This window comes from Neodiprion lecontei, chromosome 2, assembly GCF_021901455.1.
Source record: "Neodiprion lecontei isolate iyNeoLeco1 chromosome 2, iyNeoLeco1.1, whole genome shotgun sequence".
NCBI lineage: Eukaryota > Metazoa > Arthropoda > Insecta > Hymenoptera > Diprionidae > Neodiprion > Neodiprion lecontei.
Window position 1 is genome coordinate 5,744,277 of NC_060261.1, and position 25,315 is coordinate 5,769,591.

At 36.4% G+C, this 25,315-nt stretch overlaps 2 protein-coding genes across 2 annotated transcripts in view; one reads left to right on the forward strand and one right to left on the reverse strand.

The window, feature by feature from the left end:
• Positions 1 to 403: 403 nt before the first annotated feature.
• LOC107223801 (39S ribosomal protein L38, mitochondrial) lies at positions 404 to 2,487 on the reverse strand. Its single transcript, XM_015663609.2, has 6 exons — positions 2,312 to 2,487; positions 2,066 to 2,221; positions 1,623 to 1,953; positions 1,339 to 1,497; positions 1,111 to 1,247; positions 404 to 772 (listed from the first exon to the last, which is right to left on the reverse strand). The coding sequence occupies exons 1-6, from the start codon at positions 2,439 to 2,441 to the stop codon at positions 483 to 485; spliced, it is 1,203 nt and encodes a 400-aa protein (XP_015519095.2). The 5' UTR covers positions 2,442 to 2,487; the 3' UTR covers positions 404 to 482.
• A 158-nt stretch (positions 2,488 to 2,645) lies between these two features.
• LOC107224815 overlaps positions 2,646 to 25,315 on the forward strand; it is a 30,376-nt gene continuing 7,706 nt past the window's right edge. The window contains exons 1-3 of the mRNA XM_046732631.1: positions 2,646 to 3,283; positions 3,404 to 3,795; positions 6,501 to 6,609. Of these exons, the coding sequence (XP_046588587.1) occupies positions 3,419 to 3,795; positions 6,501 to 6,609 (486 nt within the window). The 5' untranslated portion in view covers positions 2,646 to 3,283; positions 3,404 to 3,418. The remainder of the gene's footprint in view (positions 3,284 to 3,403; positions 3,796 to 6,500; positions 6,610 to 25,315) is intronic.

Consider the following 25,315-nt stretch of genomic DNA (forward strand, 5'->3'; position numbering starts at 1 on the left):
ATACAAGCTAATCGCGTGTGGTAATCGGAACACTCGGGTTAGAAGTGGTGAAAAAATAAAGTACCTGTTCTCAAAAAATAATAAATTGTATGTTCATTTGTTACTCTTTTTTTCCTCTCCGTCTAATTACAGGTGATTTTTATACAAGGAAGTGTTATTTTGATGCGTGACCGCAAAAACAGAACGACGGTAATTACTAGTCCTTCATTTTTGGTAGCTTAAATAGGAGCTGGCACTGTTACATGATTGATTCATGTACAATAAGACGAAGAAACTTCAAGATTCGCCTTTTCGATGTGTTGACACACACTCACTGCTGCGTATGTTAAACGCATTTCTGTTTTTTTTTTTTGAAAGATTGAAATGAAAACGATGCGATAAACTGCTAAAGTATAGACTTTTATGACGTTTTACAGTTGAAAAAAAAAAGAAAAATAATATTCATACATTATGTAATGTTAACACCTATGATGTTGAAAAACCTAAACATCATTGATTCGTCCCCAGCCCAGGCGATCTTTTCTGATTTCAAGGTTCAACCAGGAAGGAACGCTACGATCAATGTATTGAGCATTTGGATAGCGCAGAGGTGCTTCTGGCTCTTTAAATGGATGAGCTTTCTTCAATTTTTTCAACAAATATTCTTTGTGAATTTGCTTTGGATCTCGATACTTGTCCATGTACAGATTGAACGGCATTCTCAGAGGGAACCACCTCTGTTTAGCAATATAAGGTGGTGGGAAATCGTACTCAAATGTGGGCTCCTTTGTACCTGTAATGAAACGATCCGTCACATTCAACCATAACATTTTTTTCGGCTAATAAAAAGTGAGCACAAGTATTGGATGGTTTGTTTTCACAAAGAATAGCTACGAAATTTTTTCATCATTGTTTAAAGTTTTGTATGAAAAACAGAGACAACACATCAGTTAAATGGTTAAACGGCAAGAATAGAATCTCGGTGCTAGCTGACAGGTTTTCTTTGCATTATTTTATGTTCAGATTCTTCATTAAAGTTAATTTTAATTCTTTTTCCTCAAAAGTTGTGTCAATGCAAGTCATGCTACTTGCGTAATAATAAATTGTAATTTAATTGAATACATAATTTACCAAGAGTTTCGTGGAAAAAGTCTTTGACGGAGGGATCCCAGTCAGCTTGAAAAAAGGAGAGCCCAGCAGGCGTCAAAACGTCCTGATGATCTTTGTAGAAATTGTAAGTGTTCCAGTTACGTTCCTTCAAGGAAAGGCTTGAAACAGAGAAAAGCTAAGTACCATAGTTTCAAAGCCAGAGGTAACAGTCCTTTTACTCATTTGCAAATTAAGAATATCGCTACTCACCATGGCTGTTCCTTCTTAAAAGCTGAAAAATCAAGTTGCTTATCTTGTTTATAAAGAATGAAAATGTATCTATGGTAGCCAGTTCCGCTTAGCGGAATGGGCTTCAGGTAATCCATCAACAGCTCGCCTTTTTCCACATCGCTTCCAGGAATATTACCACTGAAATTAATAATCTGTTATTACGCGTGAATCGAGTAGAATATAATTTGAAACACGGTATGATCTGGGTTAACCATCGATAATAAATAACGGTACAATTTTGTTCAGTAATTTTTGAAACTTACATAAACCAATGGCAATATTCGCTATTCTCCTCAACCAAGTTTCCATCTGGGCAAGTCAGCAGCAGCGTCCACAAGGTGTTTGGGTCGGACTCGTATGCAACTTGAGGTGATTTGCTAGTTTCGAGAGGCTTAAGAATATTTCCCCTAAAAACCTTTGAGACATCTCCATCATCATTAATGGTGTAACTGATGTTCAGTGGGACTCTGGGAGTGAAATAAGCATCTCCATAAAGGTCTTTGAAGATGCCATAGTGATCAGCAATTTTACGACAGTCATCAGCTGCGGAAGTCTGCTGCCATATCTTTTGTGTCTCATCTAGATCAATTCTAACTGAAAGGTAAAAATTAAACGAAAGATTAGCAGGTTCCGCGCGATTCAATGAATTTTTATCAACTAAGAAACAAGGCGACAGTCGTGAGATAGAATAAATAAATAATCTTACGCTGCAAGTGTCGTGCAAGTCGTTCCAAGTTGGGATCTGACTGGATTTTCTTGCGACGTTCGAGCTGCTGAGCAAGAATTTCACTTCTAGATCTTCGAACAGCCGGTAATCCAATATCCACTTTGAAGTTTAGCGCAGGGTCATATGGTCTGAGTTCTGAAAATTATTCACCGTTTGTAAAGTCAATATTTCGATGATATTTTGAGGTTAGACCGCAACAATTAATCGGCGATAAAACAATATAACCTTCAAGTCGTTGTTCCAAGCTCCTTGCTACTCCGGGCGGTTTCCCTCGCATTCTGTGCCCATAACGTATCTGCTGACCTTTAGTAGCTATCAACTCGCTCGAAATTATCCTAAATAACGCGTTCGCCATTTTTCAAACTTCGTCTGCTACCCCCGTAAACATACTTTTTCCTTTTTTCAGTTCAATTAAGTTCCGGCAGATGTCGTTCACCGCCGTGCAAACAGAAGATCCGTCTAACTAGCCGGTAGCGGTGCCTGCGCCATTTTTGAAATCTCAGTTGCTATACTATGGTTATTATTGTTGTCGTACGGCAATCGACGCGACTACGGTGAACGTTTCGAGTGCGATAGAGTTCGGAGGGAGTTGGGCGACAGTTCGCACCAGTTGGCAGGTAAACGTCGAAGGTGTCGCGTCACGGAAAGAGATGGAGCGCGAATACCCGTATCGAAAATGAACGATACGTAAAATACCGAGTGAGTAACATTGTCGTGTCCGCGAATTTTAGGCAGCTGTGAAGAATAATATTTTTTATACTTCGTAACGTTAAAATGTTATAAAAAAAAAGTGGTGCATTTTCCAAAGTGTCAACAGTGTTCGTGACGAACGAAGAAAAGTAAGAAAAGATAAAATAGTTCATAAAAAAAAAAAGACCCACACCAAAACACAAAACAAAAGAACAACGTAAAGAGACGTAAAATGTTACGGAAGGTTTTTATCGGCGCGTAACAAAAAAAAAACAAACAAACGACAAACCACGGGACTGACTGCCTATCTCTTCTTAATGTTAAAGCCGATAATGCAAAAAGATATATTGATTAATAGGCCGTTCAATCACACAGGGTGCTGACGGTTGAGGGGGAGTTCAGAAATAAAAGTGAAAAGTGTCAAAGTAAATGTGATCGTGATTTAAAACACCGTGACGTAACTTGTGGAAAAACAACAGAGAAAGAAACTACAGGAGTTTATAACAGGTGTGCGCCGCGTCACGAACGCCCGAAACACGCCCCCCCCCCCCCCGCCCCTCTTCACCCTCTTCTCGTCTTACTTCTCCTCCTCTAACTGTCATTCATTTTTCCTTCGCTAATTCACAGAGCTCGTGCAGCGCAATGACGGACCTATTGATCGGGATAGCGGGCAGCGCTTTCGTTTGCCCTGGAAGTAATCACGGGAATGGCGAGGTGGTTTACAGGAACGGCGGCAGCGGCGGCGGCGGCGGCGGCGGGAGCGGTGGAAGCGCCTTCAGAAACTCGGAGATGCGACATTCTCGCAGCGAGGATCTCCTTGGCTCCGGACGCCCCCTCAGCCCCATGCTCGCCGCCGCCTCGGAGGACGACCTGGTCGCATCCACCGCTCTCCACGAATGCTCGAGCCCCCCGTCAACGCCGGGATGCTACCGAACCCCCGGACCTCCCGGCGTTCTAGCCGATCGCGTTGACCCCGAAGATTCCATCCGTGATATCGTCACCGAAAACGATTTGTACAGGTTCGTTTCTTTCCCGTTACTTGTGTATTTTAAATCTTCCGATTACTCTCGGTCACGGAGCAATATAAATATACCATCGTTGAGTTACTTCAATTTCCTTCCACCCAGAGTCAAGAATTTGAACAATGCTTTAGAACAGCGCTTGTTTCAAATAATTATAACGCATTATTTGAGTTGGATGTGCAAACAGTTGCCTGTCTTTTTGTTTTCAGCAGTTTATCGACAGAGTGTGCAAGAATTATTTCAATTTCCATACAATATATGAAATTTTTGAATAACTTTATTGTTAACGAATCTGCAAACAGTCGGCTTTGTTTTGTTTTTTTTTTGTTTTTTCTACCACTACCTTACCGACAGAGGGAGCCAGAATTTTTTTTCAAATTTTTATCGATATCTGTAGCAAGGACCGTTCCGTTTGTCGTTCATTCTTGAATATCAGATGAAATACTCTGTTTTATTATCACTTTGGTCAGGCATAATCCGAAAACTGGTCTCAGAGTAGCACGCAGCCGCTTAATTAATCTTGTATCTTGAATTCCTCGCTGATGGTTGATGCTGAGATAGATCTGATGGATCGTCGGATTAGATTATTACTCATATAATATATTGTACACGGGTATGCATGTATCAGAGTATCATTATTTTTCGCGTCGCAAATTGGCCAAAACAAAATTCATTTCGACCTTAAATACGTGAGGAATAATATCGGTAATCGGAGTTTGCGAGTGATTACATTTACGCTTGTACAATACTAATGTAGTTGAATCTAATCAATTACGTACGTTTCGAAGAGTGCGTAAACGAAGAAGGAATCATCTATGAATATAAATAATCATCAATTTTGTCCGCCGCATTGTCATCAAGATTTCATTCTACGACGAACATTCTTTAACCCACTCGTGGTTGGCGATTACCATAAACTGACAATGAAGGGAAAACGAGCGCGCTAATTTGCATGATAAATAAATACTCGTGAAATGTAAACAAGTGTCGTGTACATTGGACTGTATCAACATAAAATCGACTATTTATTATTTTTCAAACTTCATGTCGAAAATATTCGTCCAAATGACAAAAAAAAGATGTTGCCCAAGTTTCAACTCTTAGTATTAATATTTAGAGATGCCTCGTCGGGATTTTCTATTTAAACAATATGAGACTTTTTTTTTTTAACTTTGCATTTTATAACTCGTCAACGCATTGCTGTACTGATAAGAACAGAACGTATTTTTGTAGGGAATTGAACGCTCTACAAAAAAGGTCTGCTATCTTTTTATGATAAATCTACTCTTTCAAGAGTTATTTGAGTTCAAAGGTCAACAAAGAACCTTGACTAACTTTCGAAAGAGTAGATTTATGATAAAACGATAGAAGACCTTTTTTTTACAGCATTGAATTCCCTACAAAAATACGTTCCGGTTTTATGAATAAACTAATGCGTTGACGAGTTATCAAATTCCAAAGTTTAAATAACAAATTTTTTCGATTTTATATAAATGGGAAATAGAAAATCGCGTTGAGGCTTTTCTAAATATTAATATTAAGAGCTGAAACTTGGACAGCAGCTTATTTTCGTAATTTGGAACAATATTTTCGACTTGAGCTTTGCAAAAAAAAAAACAAAAATAGCTCATTTTTTTGATAGAGTCTAATGTATATACGAACCTAATTTTAATCTCGATTACAATTTTTAGCACGGAAAAGTCAAGGGTATGCAGAGTAAGCGAGTGCAACGATACAAGTACAGTTTAGAGTGAACTCGTACATCCAAGTCACGTCGAGTATTTATATGCAGGACTATCTTTAGCGCGTTGCGAATAAGAAAAATGACAGAAAAATAGAACGAAACATACTTTGCAAAGGTTTGAATTCCTCGCTGAGTGTGCATACAATTATATACATATATCGTATTTGGTTATGTACATATGTATAACGTACATATACACGCGTATCTATTTTGCGATGCAGGATGCGCAAAAATCTCTCCGGCGCATGACGTCACTCTTAGAAAACCGCAGGCCGTTAATTAAACATCGTTCTTAGTTTCGCGGATTATCCCGCTGAACGATGAAAAGGTCGGATCATTTCACCCACTCATTCCATAATCAGCTCCTTCTTCGTTTTACGAAAAGAAATCTCTCACCGTTTTAGTAACATTTTTTTTCCAGAATCACAAGAAACGGAATATTTTTTCAATCGTTTAATCTCATGGGAATCGATTTGCAACCCTCCAGAAATTTATAATATACACACTAATAATATAGTAACAATGCATGAATTTTTATGTTATATGTATATATATGTATATTGTTATTGTATATACATGAACCAAAGGTGCTCACTTTGTACAGTGAGGGATAAAAGAGCATTCATACGGATAATATTAAATAAAATAAGTAATAATTCTTTTTTTTTTTTCATCAACAATTTATTTATTGAAACGTGTGCTGTTTTATATCATGCCAGGGCACTAACGTAAACAAACAAACAAACAACCGTATAGAATCGGACTTGTTTATCTTATGTTCCGTAGTGAAAAAAAAAAAAAACAACCACTCCCCATTACGGCAAGGCCAAAAGTATTCGTACACCGTGTTTTTACAACGAATGTAGGAATACTTTTTTCCCTCGACATGCCTTGACCCTGTAGTACTCACCTTGTACGTATGTAACAATCGTATCATCCATCCCTTTGTACTCTACAGATTCGTCCTCTTCAAACGTCACTACGACAAGTACGTCGCTCTGGCCGCAAGGTACGAGGAAGCAAGAGGGGTAGCCTACTACTTGGAAGAGCGTTACCACGAGGTCAAGGTACGTCGATGTATTATATACGCTTGCATTTGGGTGTGTAATAATATTGTCAGTGTGTTTGAAAACCGGTTGGTATTAATACAGTGATCCTGAAACCCGTATAATATACATGAGTTATAAAAATTGCCTTGAAATTTCCGACGATTCTACGCGTATCTGCATTTTTATTATTTTTATTTTTTTTCATTTTTTATATTTCCTCTTTCAATTTTTCTCTACGTCTAGTTGGATAAAATAATGATAAATCTTGAACGCGGTCAATTTTGTCAGCAACGGTATGGGTTTTATATTACGCAGATTTGTTGTTCCGATTGTACCGGGACAATCACTTGAAAGTTGAAAATCAGCCGCGCATGCGCCGAATAATTCAATCTCATTGGTCGGCGAAATCATCCCGCAGCGATATTCTTGTCTGCGATGCAGGCGTGCCAACCTACGCAAAATTTGTACGTTTGAATCTTCAATGAGAGTAAAGCGTTGAATTTCCGACCGTTCCGACATTATTACACTTACAATAAATTAAATACTGAGAAAAAATGTTTTTCTGACTGACATTTTAGTGTTGAGGTAAAAATCTTTAAAAAATTATACAGTTCTTCCAATCATTTAAAATTGATTTGGGGGGGGGGATTCGTCAACACCGTAGACACGGACCACCCTAATACGTATATGTATATAAATATCTATAAATACACGCACACTGCGATGATATTCGCGATTTATCTGTTACATATACCTAAAAATATATAGACGGAAATCCGTTTATACAGTAAAATACGCGTTTGCAGTCAGTCGCAGTGCAGCGGCTTAATTTTACGGTTGAATTGAACAATAACCAGTCTGTATTATAACTGTGCATTTAATTACTAGTGCATTTACAAACACACAGGCACAGACACCAGTCTATCTGTAATTCTATCCTTGGCCGCTTAAGAATCTTGCGAATTTGCAAGTTTCTCGAATCTCTGCACAGCAGCGCGAGATCATACACTTTATGTATAAATAATACTGTATAACTATAACTAGGACCCGGATTAATATGTAAATAAATATATTTTATTCGAATCATTTTCCTTATTTGATATTTCATTTAACGTCGTTTGTTGTTTGCTTCAAGCCAGAGAATACGGATTTAAGTTTCCATATTTTTTCTTCATATTCTTGTTTTATTAACCCTATATTATAACGATGTACATATTTTGTAATTTTGAATACATATTTATCCGGGCCTTAATTATTGAACACTTTATAAAAACGTTTGATTTGTTTTCAATTCCTCGCTATTTCCATGCGCGTTAGGGATGCGTTTGTAATCCTACGATTACTGCGGTAATTAATACAACGAACCGTGGATGAATTAGCGCGCCAATATAAATGCCGAGTCAAATTTTCACCGGCTCGTTTTACCGTTGTTGCTAAAATTATATATAATACCGGTGTTTGAAGTGAGCTTGTGCAATCTTTGGATTCGCTTTCGCGTTCACTTCCACAGCTTGAAACGCGGTCCCGCTAATCGCTCGCGGGCTTCGCGTAATCATTCAGAGTACGTAGGTAGGTTTAAGGTACACTTCTAATCGATGATCGGATCGATCAATTGTAGCCGCGCGTGACAAGCGTAAAAATTTATCAAATGTTACAATATCGTGTATAAAATGATACGTTATAATAAAGAAATTTTACTTCCTCATGCATTGCTTTCGCAGTAGTTTGTTACGTATGGATATATAAGGCATTCCACTTTAAATCGACCTACGTCTGACTCTCACCGTCGGTGATTTAATTTATTTCTAAGTATGGTATACAGTGTGCGAAAAAAAATCATCTTTCACGGATTTATAGATTTTTTGGATCACGGATTTGATTTTTACTGCTACCAAAAATACGAAAACTGAAATTTTTAATCAATAGCTGTTATCTATTAGCTTTAAGCTATTTTCATTCATTTTTTTAATTTTTTTTTTATTTTTAACGAAGTTAATGTTGAGACCACGATCAAAGTGATATATATGTACCGGAACAATCTCTTGAAAGCTGAAAATCAACCGCGCATGCGCGAGTTTTATCGGCTGTCAAACTGTTTCTGCCGGCAATGCAGTTGATACGAATTTTCGAGGTTAGAATCTCAAATAATCGAGGCAGCGATTCGGAAAGGTTTGGGAAGCATTTGTTGTCGGGTCGGAAAGTCGATTCTTCGAAGAACGGTCGGAATTTAACGCTTACGCTCTTTGAAAATTCAAACGTACAAATTTTGCGTAGGTTGGCCCGCCTGCATCGCAGACAAGAATTTCGCCGCGGGAATATTTCGCCGACCAATGAGATTGAATTATTTGGCGCATGCGCGGTTGATTTTCAACTTTCAAGAGATCGTCCCGGTATAACAACGTGAAATATTCAGATGAGAAAACATCTGCGAGTAGATTTAGGGAAAAAATCGCTGTTATAGGTATAACTTTTACAACTTCCTGCACTCGGTACGAATATTTGCATTTCGGAACGGAAGAACGTGTCGTAAATGTACGTGTGCACCGGTTGTGTGCCACTACTTCCGGTAAGCTCAACTCTGCCACGGGAATCTCCCACGTTATACGTAACTAACGAACCTGCGGTATCTACTTCGGTGCATCGTGTATATTATATATAGATAATGTAGGTGCATAGGTAGAGAGTTGCGCTGCATCCGCCATTGCAGATGCCTTTCTTTCTTCGCTCTGCAAGTTGCAATGCAAAGGATATTGGAGGGGGATTAGAAGTGATTCGTGAGAGAACGCGGTGTTCTCTTCCGGTGGCACAGTTGCGGATCAAATTTTCCTCGTTCGTTTTGTTATTTGTATTATCATAACTGCTATTTTACTGTTTACGGTAAAACGAGGATGATGATAATTGTTGAAGTAATATTACAGCAAAGACATTCGGCTCGAATGGAGTAATAGAGGCGGGGTTGAAGTTCCGAGTTTGAAATTTTGCTAAGGTGCCTAATTCTGGATTATTTTATGGCGAAACTTGAAGTATAGAAATCTAACTTTGAGGAAACGACTAAGTTTCGAATTGCTGGACAGCCGACGGCTCAAAGTTCCGAAATGCGAGATTCCGATAATTCAAGTTACGATTGAGCAAAGTTTCGAAAAGTAAAGTTCTGATGGAGAAATATTGCGGAAAATAAAGTTTCGATGGAGTAAAATTCCAAAAATTAAAATATACTCACACGGCGTAGTTTACTCAAAAAGTGAGTTTAAAGAATCAGAAAAACCGAAGGATTCCGAACGCAAAAATATCGAAAATCAAAAACAAAGAAATATGAAAGTGGTGAAATCTCGATTTTTCAGATTTTTTAAATTTTCCCATCTTCGCACTTTCGTAACTTTGCGCCTCGGTTTTCGGTCCATTCGAAACTTAGACGTATCGTCAAAGTTTGATTTCTCTACTTCAAGTTTCGCCACAAAAAAAAAAAAAAAACCGTAACTCGGCATTTTCGGAACCTTTCAAAGTCGGAATTTCAATCCCGCCCCGAATAATAATAAACCAATAATTTATTTCCCTTCGGTTAGTTTCTCACGGTCAATTCGTCGATGCTTTCTCCACTGCTGCAAACTGTCTATAATTATATATTACACGATGTAAATTCTTGAAAATGTAATTACCGTTGCGTTCACATATGTACGTAAATAATTTATTCGTTATCGATAAAAGATTATGTGTAATATCAAGAATGCAATTTAAAAAAAAAAAAAAAAACAACATCTAATGGGATATTTTTTTTAGTAGCTTATATTACAACATCGATAAACGATACCTATAAAGTGTATCGAATAAATTAACTCGCTGTAGAGAATTTCATCCTTGAAAGAAGTTTTGACGTTACGATTTTTGGATAGTTAAAGCCTCGGCACGTCGGTCTATAATTATTATTAATATCGTTAGATAATAAGCGGGACCCGCGATTTCCTTACGCCTCGACTCTCGAGTATCGGTATACATAATTATCAATTACGATGGACACGATACGTGATATGACGTAACAATGAACCGATCTCGATAAGTCGAAAAAAACTTACAGCGATATTTGGCGGGGGTTTGACGATTCGGAAAATTTTTTTATTTTATACAGGAAAAATTGAGGGGGAGAGGGGGGTGGGGACAAAAAATCTTTCAAACCTGTTTTACAACCGTACAGTAAAATGTCTGCTTTATCGACCTGCGCGAATCACTTTCTTTCTTCTTAGGGTTTTGTATATTGTATACAAATATCTGTATACGCATTCGTACATACATGTATATGTATGTATAAATGTTCGTTATACTTGCAACGATAAGCCAGGCATGCATTGTTCTGCACTCTGCAGAAAGTTCCTTTCAATTACCTGCTCAGAGCTTCTCTCTACTCGTTGCGTCAGGTACATGGTGTGTATATATATATATATATATATATATATATATGTATGTATGTATGTATGTATGTATGCATGTATATAATGGATATAAATAAATACGTTCACACACACGTATACAAGTAAATAAAGACGTGTTACATATTATACACTATACTCATACAGTTTCAATATCCGCTTTTACTGCATCGCTAACGATATGAAAGTTTTGTTGTTTTACATCTTATAAATGTTTGTTTTTCCATTTTATCGCCCATCATCCTATACATACGCATTTGTATATGTATGTACATATAACGTTAACTGTATGACTGGAAACTCGTTGAATAAATACTCGTATATATATATTAATCACCGTGTCCTAAAATTCTTGTTAAAAAAAAAAAAAAAAAAAAGAAAGAAAGAATCCTTCTTTTTCTTTCATTTTACTCTTCCTCCCTCACTTTCTCAAGTTTCTCATCTCTCTTGTGTTTATTATATTTCAACTCATTCGGATTACCTTTACGAACAACGGAAATAATAATTTAAGACGCGAATTAATACACACGCTAATGTGATGTGTGTATATTTATATATATATGCCATATTGAATATAGATATAAGTGTAAGATTATGACGCGATTGACTTGCGTTGACACACTTTGCGCAGCACGCATCTTTTACCATTTTATAACAATTATACGTCTTTATTATACATTATACATATACAGGTGTCCGGTAAAAACAGAAATTTCTAAATATCGAACATTGAAATTTTCTATCATGCAGAGAAATTCGAAAGAAAGTAGAAAAAATACACACACACACAAAAATATATGAATGGGGGTCAATAGTTGGAAGGAATTGCCGATATATGGAAATTTCAAACATACTTATCAGTGACACTTTCAAAAATCGAGATTTCGAAAAATTCATCATTCGTTATTTTATTTTCGCATGTTTGAAGCTGCTGTAATATATCAGCCATTCCAAATATTGAACCTTCCAAGTTTCGACCATCAACCAAAAGTATATGGATATTGTTTAATAAGAAAATTCGACATATTCCGAGTCGAAACATCAGACGCCATTTGCATAAATACATAGATAGCCTTTTATTATTATCAGCCTTGTATACTCGTTTATAATTTGCAATATAAATTTTTTTCATCAATATCGAATCATTATACGATCTCTATTACACACTATGTATATTACATCTACAACCGTGAATACCTTGAAAAGTACAAGTCGCTTCAGCTTCGAGCAAACGCGTATTATCTTCTTCTTTTTCTGTTTTTTTTTTCATCAACATTCGTGCTATTATACAAACCGGGAAGAGTTTGTTTAATCTTTATACCACGTACCATCATGCGGCTTGAGAGGTACTTGTATTATATATAGCTTGACAATATCACACAGTGTGCTATATATTTAATAATACCTACTTGAAAAAGTTACAAGTTACAACGATCACGTAGAGTAAACACCCACACGCGTACACAAACACACGATCATCGTCTTATCTGTAATCCATAACTATTTGAAACGATGATAAGGGTGGTAGTGCATTTTATTTATCGTTACTGTACGTATTTATTTTTTTTTCTCCTTCTATTTTGTTTTTTTGGGAATATCCGAACTGCGGATGAGGAACAATTATAATCTGTATCTATGACATAGATACGTACACATGTGCAACGTGTAATAAATATGCTTCCATCTATTTATAACACGTTATAATCTCTGCATGATAATTATATGTGTTTCCGTGTATAAATTTCATAATTAATCTTTATCATTTTCTTTACTCACTTTTCTTTTACTTTTTCTTTTATAACATGTCATCGTGCGTGTGTATTATACGTAATATTATACCTATATGTGTACCCACATTATATCGAATTGAAACACGCTGCGCATCGCGATGTTAATTAATAAATTTGATAACGCTTCGTGACATCTACTATATATATATATATATATACAATTCTTCATTATCTGTGATGTATTATTCTTCGTATAATGCGAGTTTTCACAGTATAATATTATACTCAGCCTGTATCTTCGTCGTGGTACATTTGACACGCAGTTTCCGTGTTTGTCTTTTACTCATATTTCTTTATTTATTTATTTATTTATTTATTTTGTTTTCTCATCCATTAATCACCGTTCTGTTCGTTTTTTTTTTTCTGTTCATTCTCGAGAAAAAGAGCACGACACACGTATACACGTATACGTACACACGTGTACGTATAACGTTTAACGATCGTACGTACGTTTTGCCGGACGACACGGAAAACACGCGATTACTCACTATACCCAGCATAAGCTGTTACAACCGCGTATAATTACGTTTAACCAACGCTCGGACGTTTACAGTACAGGTATAACATGCATGATCTGTATAATGTAACACGGTCAGTTTCCCTCCCCATGACTTATCCCCCCCCCCTCCAACGACTATTCTCTATGTCATGTATTGAATTTTTTATTTTTATTTTTTATTTGCTCTTTCTTTCTCCCCCCCCCCCCTTTTTTTACGACGTATAGATCGTGTCTGTATTTTGTACACACACACACACACACACACACACACACACACACACACACACGCCTCTCGTTTTCCGCATGAAAGAATAACGCCGCGCGGACTTCCGCTCGGGTTTCACGCGGCTCGATCTTTTCTTACACTTAACGTACCTTCGCGTAAAAGCTTTTGCCGTTGCTGCTGCTTCTGCCGCTGTTGGAATTTCGTCCCCTTAAGTCGATTATAGGGTTTTAAAGCACACATCACCCTTGGTAAAAGAAAATGACGATAAAAGGCGAACAAAAAGATGGAAGAAAAAAGAGAGATCTATGGAAATTTGTTGTTGTTGAGATTGTGCGTGGAAGAAGAAAAAGAAGGAGGCGGGATATCTTGTAAGATGGGACGTTTTTTAAGAAAATACAACCGCTAGTTTCTCTTCGTTTTTTTTTTACAAATTTTTAAACATCGAAACAGAACAGAACGGCATGTTTGAAGTTTCCGAAAAAATTCTCAACAATTCGTCGATTAAATACGATCATTCGAGACTAAATCCGGAAGTGAAAACCAACCATTATTTTTACACCTAATAGTCTACTTTCGAAAAGATGAAAGATCCTAAATTCTTTTAGAATACTTGAGAATTTGGCTTCAAATAATCGTCTTTAATCGTAGAATTTTTAAGTATTATTTCGGAAAACTTGAAAAATGCCGTTCTGTTTGGATCTTTGAAAATTTGTTTCAATAATTTCCTTTGTCAAATTGGCGTGGAATACCTTATATTTTTATACAGCACACATGACATATTTATATACGTTTGGAACTCGCACGTGATGTTACTACAACAACATTGTATAGGTATGAATATAATTTTATTGCCAGATGGCATTATGCAATAATGAGAAATATTATTACCGATGGAACATTACATATGATTCATGGATCGTAATATCAGCAGGATATGACGTTATTAATTGTACGACGAAATAATTCCAGGCAAAGATTATTGTTTATTTTCAATTTGCAGGCTGTATAAATAACAAGCGCGAATCGAACGACCTTAATTGACGTTTCCTTATCATCTATGTATACGTACATTCGTTACACGTATTTATTGAAGCTTTCATTCGTCTATCGACCAAACGTTGCACATAAATAATTACTAATTGTAAGAGAAGGAGAGATAGATATATAGATGTAAAGAAATAGAGAGACGTCTGTACATAAGTTGAACATGCGGCACGAGTTATTCGTGAAAGCAATAAATCGCAGCGTGACATTTCCCGTCCTGCACTGCACGTTAAATGTTGCAAAGCGTAAATTCATATTATACCTCGTTACACCTATTTAGATAGGTACACGTTAACGACAACACCGATATGGACGCCATAATTGACTGACAATAATGGTGGTTCATTAACACCTTGCAGGGCTTACGTCTAACTTGTTTAGTTTACGGTCCTAAACAAAACGCGTGTTCGACTCTGTACAAATTACGTGAAAATGACTTCCAATCTCTCACTTTGTTACCGCATAATTCGTACATTACATAGAATCAATTGCTCGCATTTTTTTTTCGATCCGAAAAATCGTGACGAAGTTTGTAACGTTAATGTAATGATTTATCTTTGTCGAAAGTGATTATTTTTTCAACTTTATAGTGATATTTGTTTCAATTTCTTAAGTTTCGATAATACGTTAACGTTACTGACTTCAGTCCCGTATTCGAAAACAAGTTAGTCGTAAGCCCGAAGCATTGACGAACTTTATTATCCATACTTATCCACACGTGTCCCCGTAAAAAAAAAGTCACTATGTACAGGTAAAGGAAGCTACATAGACGATGGCTTATGGATAATTGTAAGTAAACCCCGTCGACGACTTTCTTTCCCTTCAGCTCCAGCGGTCGTTGAGTCGTCGTTAAAGGGATTCCCACCACCCTAACCTAACCTAACCTAACCTAACCAACTCGTTATACTTCCCGACACACCCACACACGTATGTTTAACACTTCGTGTAATACCTGAATTTGGGTGTGTGTGGTTACTGTATTCATAGCATCCCTCGTCACGGTCTATTCAGCAGGGTGCATTAACCGGGACCCTCCCTTATTCGCTACTCTTTCAATCCATTCTCCCGCACCCTTGTCAAGGATATTAGAAAATAGCTGGACTACACGCGAGGATTTTTACTCGAAACCTGTGCGGCACGTTCTGTTCCTAAAAGTTGTACCGGTTCGACAACCGCGGAATAAAAAAAATATCTTATGATTTTCGATGTGGTCATTAACGTGTAACACGTGGTCTTGAATTAAATCGACGTGCCTTTCTTAAATTGAACAATGTATTTCATTAAAAGTTTGATAATCAAAGTACGGAGTTTTTCACGTTAAATAAACAACAGGTCCGCTGGTGATGATCGGATATTCTCCATTATATACACGTATAATGATCCTTTGTTGTTGTGATTAAAAAAAAAAAAATGTTACAATAGATAGACGGAGTTAAGAATACTGTACAAATCGAGTGGCAGATACATATCGGGATCTAGAAGCATTGCTCGCGTGTAATACGTGCTTTACCAGCGACATAGCTAAACTTATTTAACGTTTTTAAGTCTGGTTTATCAAGAATTTCAAAGATATTTGGGTAGTTGTTGTCTTGCGAAGCGGCGGATTAGAAGCACACTTGCTTTTATTTTGGAGTCGTAAACACACGATTAACATGTGGAGAAGTCCGTCACGTTTATCACAAAGCGGCGGTGCGAAATGTACGAAAATCAAGAGACAAATGAACTATCAATTATTCTGGTAGCATTTAGATTCAACGGTCTAATTTGAACAATCGTATTTTTTTTTTTTTTTTTTGCAGGTCAATTTTTATATTCATTTATTTTGCATCATCTGTTACATAATCGCGAATCAATTGCAACGATCTTCTTTCTGCGCTGTTCTTTTACACTGCAAGACGTGAAGTTTTCATTTCATTCATCATCATCCATGGTAGGATCGTGTATAATCTCATAAAAAACGTATCAATATTTTTTAACAAGAGTGCAACAGTGCTGAGATAGTAAAAACTCTTACTACGTAACAGTTTAGAAGGTCGCGTTATACTTGCAAATCTGATTCTCATGCCGCTGCACCTTCAATCCCGAGTCTGATTGATCACTGTACAACGGATGAGATAATCGCGTCGCGTGTGGGAGTTGAAGAAACGTTCGAGAGTTGCAAAAATTAAGCAAATGTTTGGTTTAAAATTATCTCGGATGAGTATAAATGATAAATAATAACAACAACCTACCAAACTGTTGACACGACTGTAATTTCTTAGACGGTTGAAAATCTTGTTGGGCGTTGTTTACAGACAAAACTACCGATATTATATCATCCGCAAAATCTTTAGTCTCGTCATCGGCTCCTACGCGTGTTGTTTTCGTCATCATCCTCATCATCGACATCACCTGTTTCCGAATGGTTTTCAAATCTTCGCAAGTTAGCCGGTTCCTCTTTTATCTACTGCCGCATTATGTATCCTCAAGCGTGTATAAATTGGGCTCGTTTCAAGAGACGAATCGTCATTTGGATCAGTCGAACACCGCGTACAAGGCTTTAATAAAGTCGTCTGGGATCGTGGCCTGCCTGCTAAGACGCCGATTTATGTTCTCTGCAATGGCGCAATTATTACACGTGCCACGTAGCTTCACCTCGAAATCTTGCTCTATGGTCGAGGAACGTATCGCTCGTCTCTGAAACTACATCGTTTATACATACCTGCTATGTACGTGTAATGTCGTATTGCTGTGACGTCTGCGAGCACACCCATCAACCAGGTCGATATTGCTGCAGGTACAGTCGGGTTAAGGCAGATGGATAGAAGGATAGATAGATACATGTATGGATAGATAGATAGATATGTACATAGATAGACGGATCCATGTTTTATTATACGAGGGTAGTGACCCGTAACTGCAAACGAGCAATTATACAGAGAAAGTAAACTTAGGATTAAGTTAGTACATATACCAAGTACGTATAATTTATAGTATAGCAATCTACATTATCCTGTGTAAACTACTGAACGGTATATATATACATTAAAAGGGTATGAAAAAACGGTGGTCGAGGAAAACGTTCGGAGCATTTTTAGTCAGACGTATCTGGAATTATCTGTTATTATTAGAATCTACGTAGAAGCCAAGAGTTTTTCATGCCGTGATCATCATTTTTTCCGTATTATATATCGCTGTGTACGCATTTTAGTCGTTTATTTTCACGAGAATGATCCCTGTATGACTCAGGTGTAGATCCGAGGGTTAACGAAACTGTAGGTACGCTTCATCTTCTATAATACACCATTTTAATTATAACCACTTATAGCCGGTTGGGTATTCGGGCAAAGGTCAAATTTTGCGATAAAGGTAACTATGCACTGGTGTTTAATCTATCTGTTGTTTATACAAAGTCCCTGTAAACGTTACTTCCACAAACTGTCGGCTTAATACACAGAAATGTATAATTAAGGAGAATTCCATGGTTAGCGAACCAACGTCTGATACTCGACACTTGTAATGTTGTTTAAAAAAAAAATTTGTACAATTTTCCCAACTCTGAAACAGTAACCTAAATTTTTTCAGAATCTTTATTCACTGCTCAATTATTTGTAAATATTTAAAGTGATTTTGAAAAGAAGCTTTTAAATTTTTTTGGTCAGCTAAAACATTGTTTAAATGGTATAAAAATTTCCGTAAAATTCTCACATCTTCCGTTTTTCACTTAGAACATTTATGATCCGGTACCCATTACGAAACGATTTTTGTATATTTATTTCGTTGTTGCATGTATTAAATTTTTTTTGTTTTTTTTTATCAACTTCACAAAGGAACTAGTTTAGTAATGTTCTGAGTGAAAAATCGAAGTTTCGACAATTATTTCATGAATTTTTAAACCGCTTAAACAATGCTTTAGTTGATCCAAAAAAATTACATCCGTCACGGGTCCGGTTTTGAAATGTTTGCAAGAGAAAATACAATTTTTTTAGATTTTTTAAAGAATTTTCCAAAAGGTCCTTTTCAAAATCGTTCGATATTTATAAACAATTAACCAGTTGAGTAAAAAAATCTGAAAAAATTCAGTGGAACGCTTTAGAGTTAGGAGTTGGGAAAATCTTGGACACAGCTTTGACTGAAGAAAAAGAAAAGTATTTTTTTTTTTTTTTTGTTTCTCTCCTTCCGACTTTAAAAAGTATCCGTACGCGAAGGCCAGTATTTTCTAAATAAAAAAAAAAAAAAAATGACACTCGCTGGCGGCCTTTTTTAATTCTCCTCCTCGCTCGGTCGGCAAGGAAGAACGCGGCTGTAACGACGGGCGTTTAGTCGGTGGTAATCAACGGACCGTGAGAGGTGACCTCACCGTCGTGTTTCGAGGCCGCAGGTAACAGTACCGTAGAGGAAAAGAGCCACCCACCCACTATGTTCTCTATTTATTTCTTATGCCTAGTTTTAACGTACGACGTATAGTATGCATGATGGATGCAATTTTTCGAACAACTATACGCGATATAAATATTACGAAAATACGTGTCAAGGTTTCGACAACGTTTTACCCGCATCGAATGTATCTAGGGAAAAAATGGGGCCGAGCCTAGTAACTTTAACGTAACGAAACACTGGGATTACTATTTTGCAAATTTATAGTGACTTTGAAGCAGTAATGTTTTCGAAATTGTTTTTTACGATTCGCCGTATTTCAAACGTTAATCGTTACGATAACGTTGCTAACTTGAAACTCGTTAGGAATTAGAAGCGACGCGAATCTACGAATCAGGTTAAAATATATGAATTTTAAAAGTCCTTGCAATCTGGCGAAACTAAATGATGAAACGCCAAATTTCAATTCGTGCATGTAATGACCTTGTTACGTATCTTAATGACGTCAGAGAGATCGGGTTATTCTATACTATTTTTTTCACCAAGGAATCGTCGTGCCAAGAGATTCTCGCCCGGTTTTAACAAAAACTTACACGTATAAGCTCATTTTATTTGAAATCGAATTTCAAATTAATAGGTATGCACGTGACGAAGATAAAAGGTCGTCGCTTTTGCTATTGCAATTCAAAAGCGACGGCCACTAACAATGAGCTAAAATTAATCGATTTCGAAATATTAATCGAACACGACTCGGTTGAATCGGTAAAAACTCGATTGATTAATCGTTTATTTCGTATTTTGTTCTTTTTACTTGAAACTCTGCGTATGAAACAAAAATTTCGCAAATATCACTACATGGTCTTAACCACGGAAAAGTTTTATTGATAATTTAAAAATGTTCTTTCGTCATTCACTTATTACATCAAATTGGTATCTTAGTAAGTTAGACAATGATAATAATCGACACTCTAATCACATAAATTGATATTGTATTGCCTCGTTGATGGGAGTAAAAATAATCGAGTCGGTCGGTTAATCGACTTTGAAAAATGATCGAAAATAGATGACTATTGGTCATTAATCTTATCCCGCATGCAACTCCGACAGAGAAACGAACGCGTATGCTTGACGATGTGCGGCAGGAGAATGAGGAGTAATGACTCTGGAATTTTCATTACGAAATTCCACGGTGCGAGACTCGGTTCTTTTCCTTCTCAGTTTCATTATTATAATTATCTGTATATATAATAATATATATATATATATATATATAATATATATATACACATGTATTATACCAACCTGCACGTATGTATAAATACGCAATGACGATGCCCTTTCAATATTAATTACAGAACAATAAACGGCGAAGGCTCAATCGATTTGTATTAAAATTCTGATGATGTAGGATTATTATTCTTATTCGTGCGATTGACCGATTCGAAAACGGAAACGGAGAAACAGAGTGTGAATATCTCTTATTATTTTTTTTTTTTTATTATTCAATACAAATCTCATTCTCTCTACTCGTTTTCACTTATATTTTCTCTAATTTAAATTGATTCACGCCTCGAGTTACCGGCCGTCCGAAAGTTGAGTTGCATTCGAATTGTAGAAATAATTGCAGAGCATTATACGTATGGATCGGAATTATTCATCGATGAAATCATCGCGTTTCTATTATAACGTACAAGCGTTACAGGATCAGGATTCAGATCCTCTCTGTAAGAAATCATTTCAAAAAAAAAAAACAAAAAAAATGTCTCGTCAGTCAACTTGAGTTGTATATGAATAACATATAATTGACGTGATTACGAAACTTGATCCGCGTGAAATGAGGGATAATTTGTGAAGTTGATCGATTTTTCATACGATTCCACGTACCGATATAACAATCGATTGATATTAATTGACGAATTTAAATTAACTCTGAGGTGATAATTCGCTTTTTACTATTTAATTCAGATTTCTTTTTTTTCTTGTTCCTTTTTATTTATCGCACTCAGAGATCGTACGTTTCATTGTTTCGATCGAACAGAATAGAATTTAAGATATCTGTTATATAATAACAAATGATATATTTGCAAACATTTCGACGAGGGTAAAATTATAATTGTACGTATACGCGTTCCACGTGTCGTCGTCCACGTGACGCATAAATAATTTCGTCGATAATATAAAACCTGACCAACGTTTGAAACACGAATACTTCTCGGCGGCATGTTTCTCAGCATATTAACGGCATGATACGTTACGTTTAACAGACTTTGACCCCGTGACCCGTAAACAAAGCGTGCACTTACCAAATTCCTCGCTTGCAGCACGTGGCAGAAATAAAACATGTGTATATATATATATATATATATTAGGGTGTTGAAAGAAAAAAAACAATTTTTGTCTAATCGCGAATCAAAATTTCGATAGAGCATCTCAAATAGAATATCTCACAATCAGACAAATATGAGCTCTTAATATCGATATTTTGAGTCACCTATTTTATTTTATCCATTTTCCATCTGAACGGCCCGTGAAAAAAAAAAAAAAATGGGGAAATCCTCGTCTGTGATATCATAATTCAATATTTACAGGCAAATATCACTTAGTCGGTTAGAGTTGGGAAAATTGTATCTCGGTAGTATTTTTTTCAAATAGTATTTACACAGTTCAAGAGCTCGTATTTGGCTGAGACATTCTACCTGAGATGATCTATCAAAATTTTAATGTACGTTTAAAGGAAAGAAAAATGTTGTTGTCCTTTGTTTTTCACAACACCCCCAATATATGTACATACCTGTTAGTATATGTAATATAATACCGATTCCGAGATATCAGCTTCGCGATTATTGACATGATTGAAAATAATTTCGTAACTACGTAAGTGTAATTAATTGTTTTTTTTTTATTTATTTATTTTTTTTTTTTTTATGAGTAGGTATAATAAAAAGTGGACACCCGGTATAATGTTTATACCGCACGCGATAATTATGCTCATTTCTTAAACGTATGCACGTACAATGTGTGTATATGTAATAATCTTCGTACATGTATGTAATACATATTATATACGCGTGTAATAAAAAGTTTTCAAGTACAATTTACGGTCTACGGCTTATACTGTATAATGTACCATTATATTATATCCCAACGAGGCAGCCGGATCAACGTAACTTTATTATAACCTACATACTTGTACGATAAACAAGTTTACTGCACTTATAGACTGTATTATACCTATATTCACGAACCTTACTGTATTAAATTTTTATAAATTTCTGTGGGCAGGGTTGATAATTCGAATTTGTAAAATTCCAATATCGCCAAATTCCGAATCTTTTCGAAAATTTATCGTTTCATAAAAGTGGGCCTAGGTAAAAAACTAGAATGACCGATCGATGGAGGGATCGTGACGTCGAATTTTCAAAAACGCGAAAATCTATTTCGTAGAATTATCAAAAATTTCAAAAGTCCAAGCTAGAAAATTGAAAATATAGAAAATCGAAGTACAGATAAACGAAATATAAAAATGTCGGAACGTAAAACAACAAAATCTAACATCCCTACACGTTTCCATAATATTATCGAGACGAATTCCGACGATTCTACATTTTGGCATTCTATATTCTGAACTTTGAATTTTTTTTCACTTGTCCATACTTTGGCTATTTTCTACATTTTTCAATTGTATAAATCGACTTTTCGCTTCTTTGGGAATTCGATACTGTGCCCCTTCTATAATCCTCAGATCCTTCTACATTTTTTCCAACCACTCTAAATATATAGAAGCAACTGTATAATCGTTGCACTTTCCAAAGAGTTTTTACAGACACGGACTGCAGACGTGCAGCCTGAAACCGCGTCTGCTGCACTTTTCAGGATCTAACCGACGATGTTATTGGGTGTATATATATATATATATATATATATACGAACCTGCCGGCTCCGCAAAGTATCGAATTACTTCCGCTTGACAACTTTGCTTTCTACCATTCCTGCATCAGCAGCTGCAGCAGCAGCCACAGCGGTGGTCTTGATTTTTCTTCTATCGATGAAAAATAAGTAAAGAATGTACACGAGGGAAAAAAAATACAAGGAGAACAGAAGCGTCGCTCTGCAGTTCTGCCTTGTGCATATATTATAACACCTAAACTTAACCCTTGGAGTCATAGTGGCAAATATTCTAATCACCTGTTTTATACCCATTTTTTTGTATGTTTAGAGAACTTTAGGAACATATTTCTTTGCAGCTTTTTCTATTTGCGACATTGTACCAAGAGGTTTTCAATACTCGAGAGTAATCATTGCGATATAATGAGAATTGTTGTTGTTTGAAAAAAATTGTTTGAAAATAAATGATGATTATCGAAGGAATAATTCATTTCCGAGAAAGTTACTCCTCTATACGTGTACATTTTTTACGTAAATTATTAGTTTTTCGGATCGCTGGTTACGAATCTGAAATCGGATTTAAAGATTTCAAGATGGCGGATCCAATATGGCGGGCAAAAATTTCACGTTCGATCGAATCTGGAGAAAAAAAATTGTGTCCAGGGATTTTTTGGGTCGCTGATAACTAACCTGAGGTGAGATTTTGAAAATTCGTTGCGGCAAATCCATTCACCTACCCTAAAAACCTGAATGCATAGAGTTTTTATAACGCATTCGATCAAATTTAAAATTTTCGTCCGCAAAGTTGAATTTTTTAAATTCGATTTCAGATTCGTAATTATCTATCTCGTTATAAAATTTGACTCAGCAAAATGACGTGTGACTAAAAAGATTAAATCTGATTCCCGTTATAATTTAGGTATTTTATGTAGGGCTAAACCTTTACGATAATCGCATTAGACATGTAAAGAAAATTTCTTAAAGGAATTCAGGCAGCACAATTGTTAATGACATAGTCCGATTATTCGATCTACAATTTTTATTTTTTTTTCTTCAATTTTCTAAAATCCTTTCCTTCATGATTAATGACAATTTTCCCTTCCTTCGGGTTAGGGAAATCGGGTTCCTTAATTTTACACCGACAATGAGCAATAATTTCGCTACGCTATGCAGCTGCAGCATCAGCTCTCGTCAAAATTGCGTTACACGATTTGTCGTACATGGCGTGAAAAACCGGTATTTCGAGTTACTCGGAACGAACAAGTACACGTTCGATATATTTGCGTATGTGTGTGTATTTCGTGCCTATCTGCAGCCAGAAAATACATTTTACATTTCTACATGGATAGGTGTAACAGGTATACGTACAATTCAGACATGCCTGCATACATAACGCGTAACATATTGCGGTATAACGTGAATTAACGGTGTGACGCATGACGATTCGAGATCTCCGTACTTTCGAAGAAACTGGGTCGATCTAAAAGGATCTCTATAAAAATTGACAACCATCCATATCCTTGATTACCTATCTCTGCTGTCTGTCTGAATTCACAGTTCGAATTACATACGCCGGGACAATCTCTTGAAACTTGAAAATCAACCGCGCATGCGCGAGTTTTATCGGCTGTCGAACCGTTTCTGCCGGCGATGCGGTTGATACGAATTTTCGAGGTTAGGATTTCAAATAATTGATGCGGCGACTCGGAAAGGTTTGGGAAGCGTTTGTTATCGGGTCGGAAAGTCGATTCTTCGAAGAACGGTCGGAATTTAACGCTTATGCTTTTTGAAAACTCAAACGTAGACATTTTGCGTAGGTTGGCCCGCCTGCATCGCAGACAAGATTTCACCGACCAATGAGATTTAATTATTTCCGCATGCGCGGTTGATTTTCAAATTTCAAGAGATTCTCCCGGTATACCTGCTGAGATTGCAGGTTTCATCGCTGACAAAATTTCAATCAGTAAAATCGAGCCTCTGGCTGCGGTATTACAGTTTTTTTGTATGTTTGGAATTTTTAAATAATCAACTGGTTTTCGGGAATTCTTCAGATCGTTTCTTTCTTGTTGAAAAGAATAGTTGGATTGACTCGGCGCAGAGTAACGATCTAGAAAGAGAAAGAAATTAGGGAGAACAACGATATTTATCGAGATTTTGGATGAAAAATATCGCTGACGAATTATTCTCTACCAGAGGAAAAAAACAATGTCTTATTGTTAATGAGAAGTCGAAACGCCTGCTGTACCGTTAAAAGTTGAAAATATGCTCGACACGTCGTACATAAATGAATATTATACATGTAAGATTGAGGAACGAAAAGGAAAAAAACAAACTAACATTTCATGCGCTGCATAAATGTGCAAAATTACAAACGCACGTGAACGTATAAATTGACTTATTCCCGAGTGTCCGAATCGCGGACGACGTGCAGTTTTTGCAATTCGTAAAAAATGCGCAGACGGTCATATTACGTATATACCTATACACATATGTGTAGCAATTT

Coding starts and splice junctions, on each gene's coding strand:
- LOC107223801 (XM_015663609.2), bottom strand. CDS start 2,441: ATGGCGAACGCGTTATTTAGGATAATTTCGAGCGAGTTGATAGCTACT. Junction 1,498..1,622: donor GAATATTGCCATTGGTTTAT/GTAAGTTTCAAA, acceptor TATTAATTTCAG/TGGTAATATTCCTGGAAGCG. Junction 1,248..1,338: donor TTTAAGAAGGAACAGCCATG/GTGAGTAGCGAT, acceptor CTCTGTTTCAAG/CCTTTCCTTGAAGGAACGTA.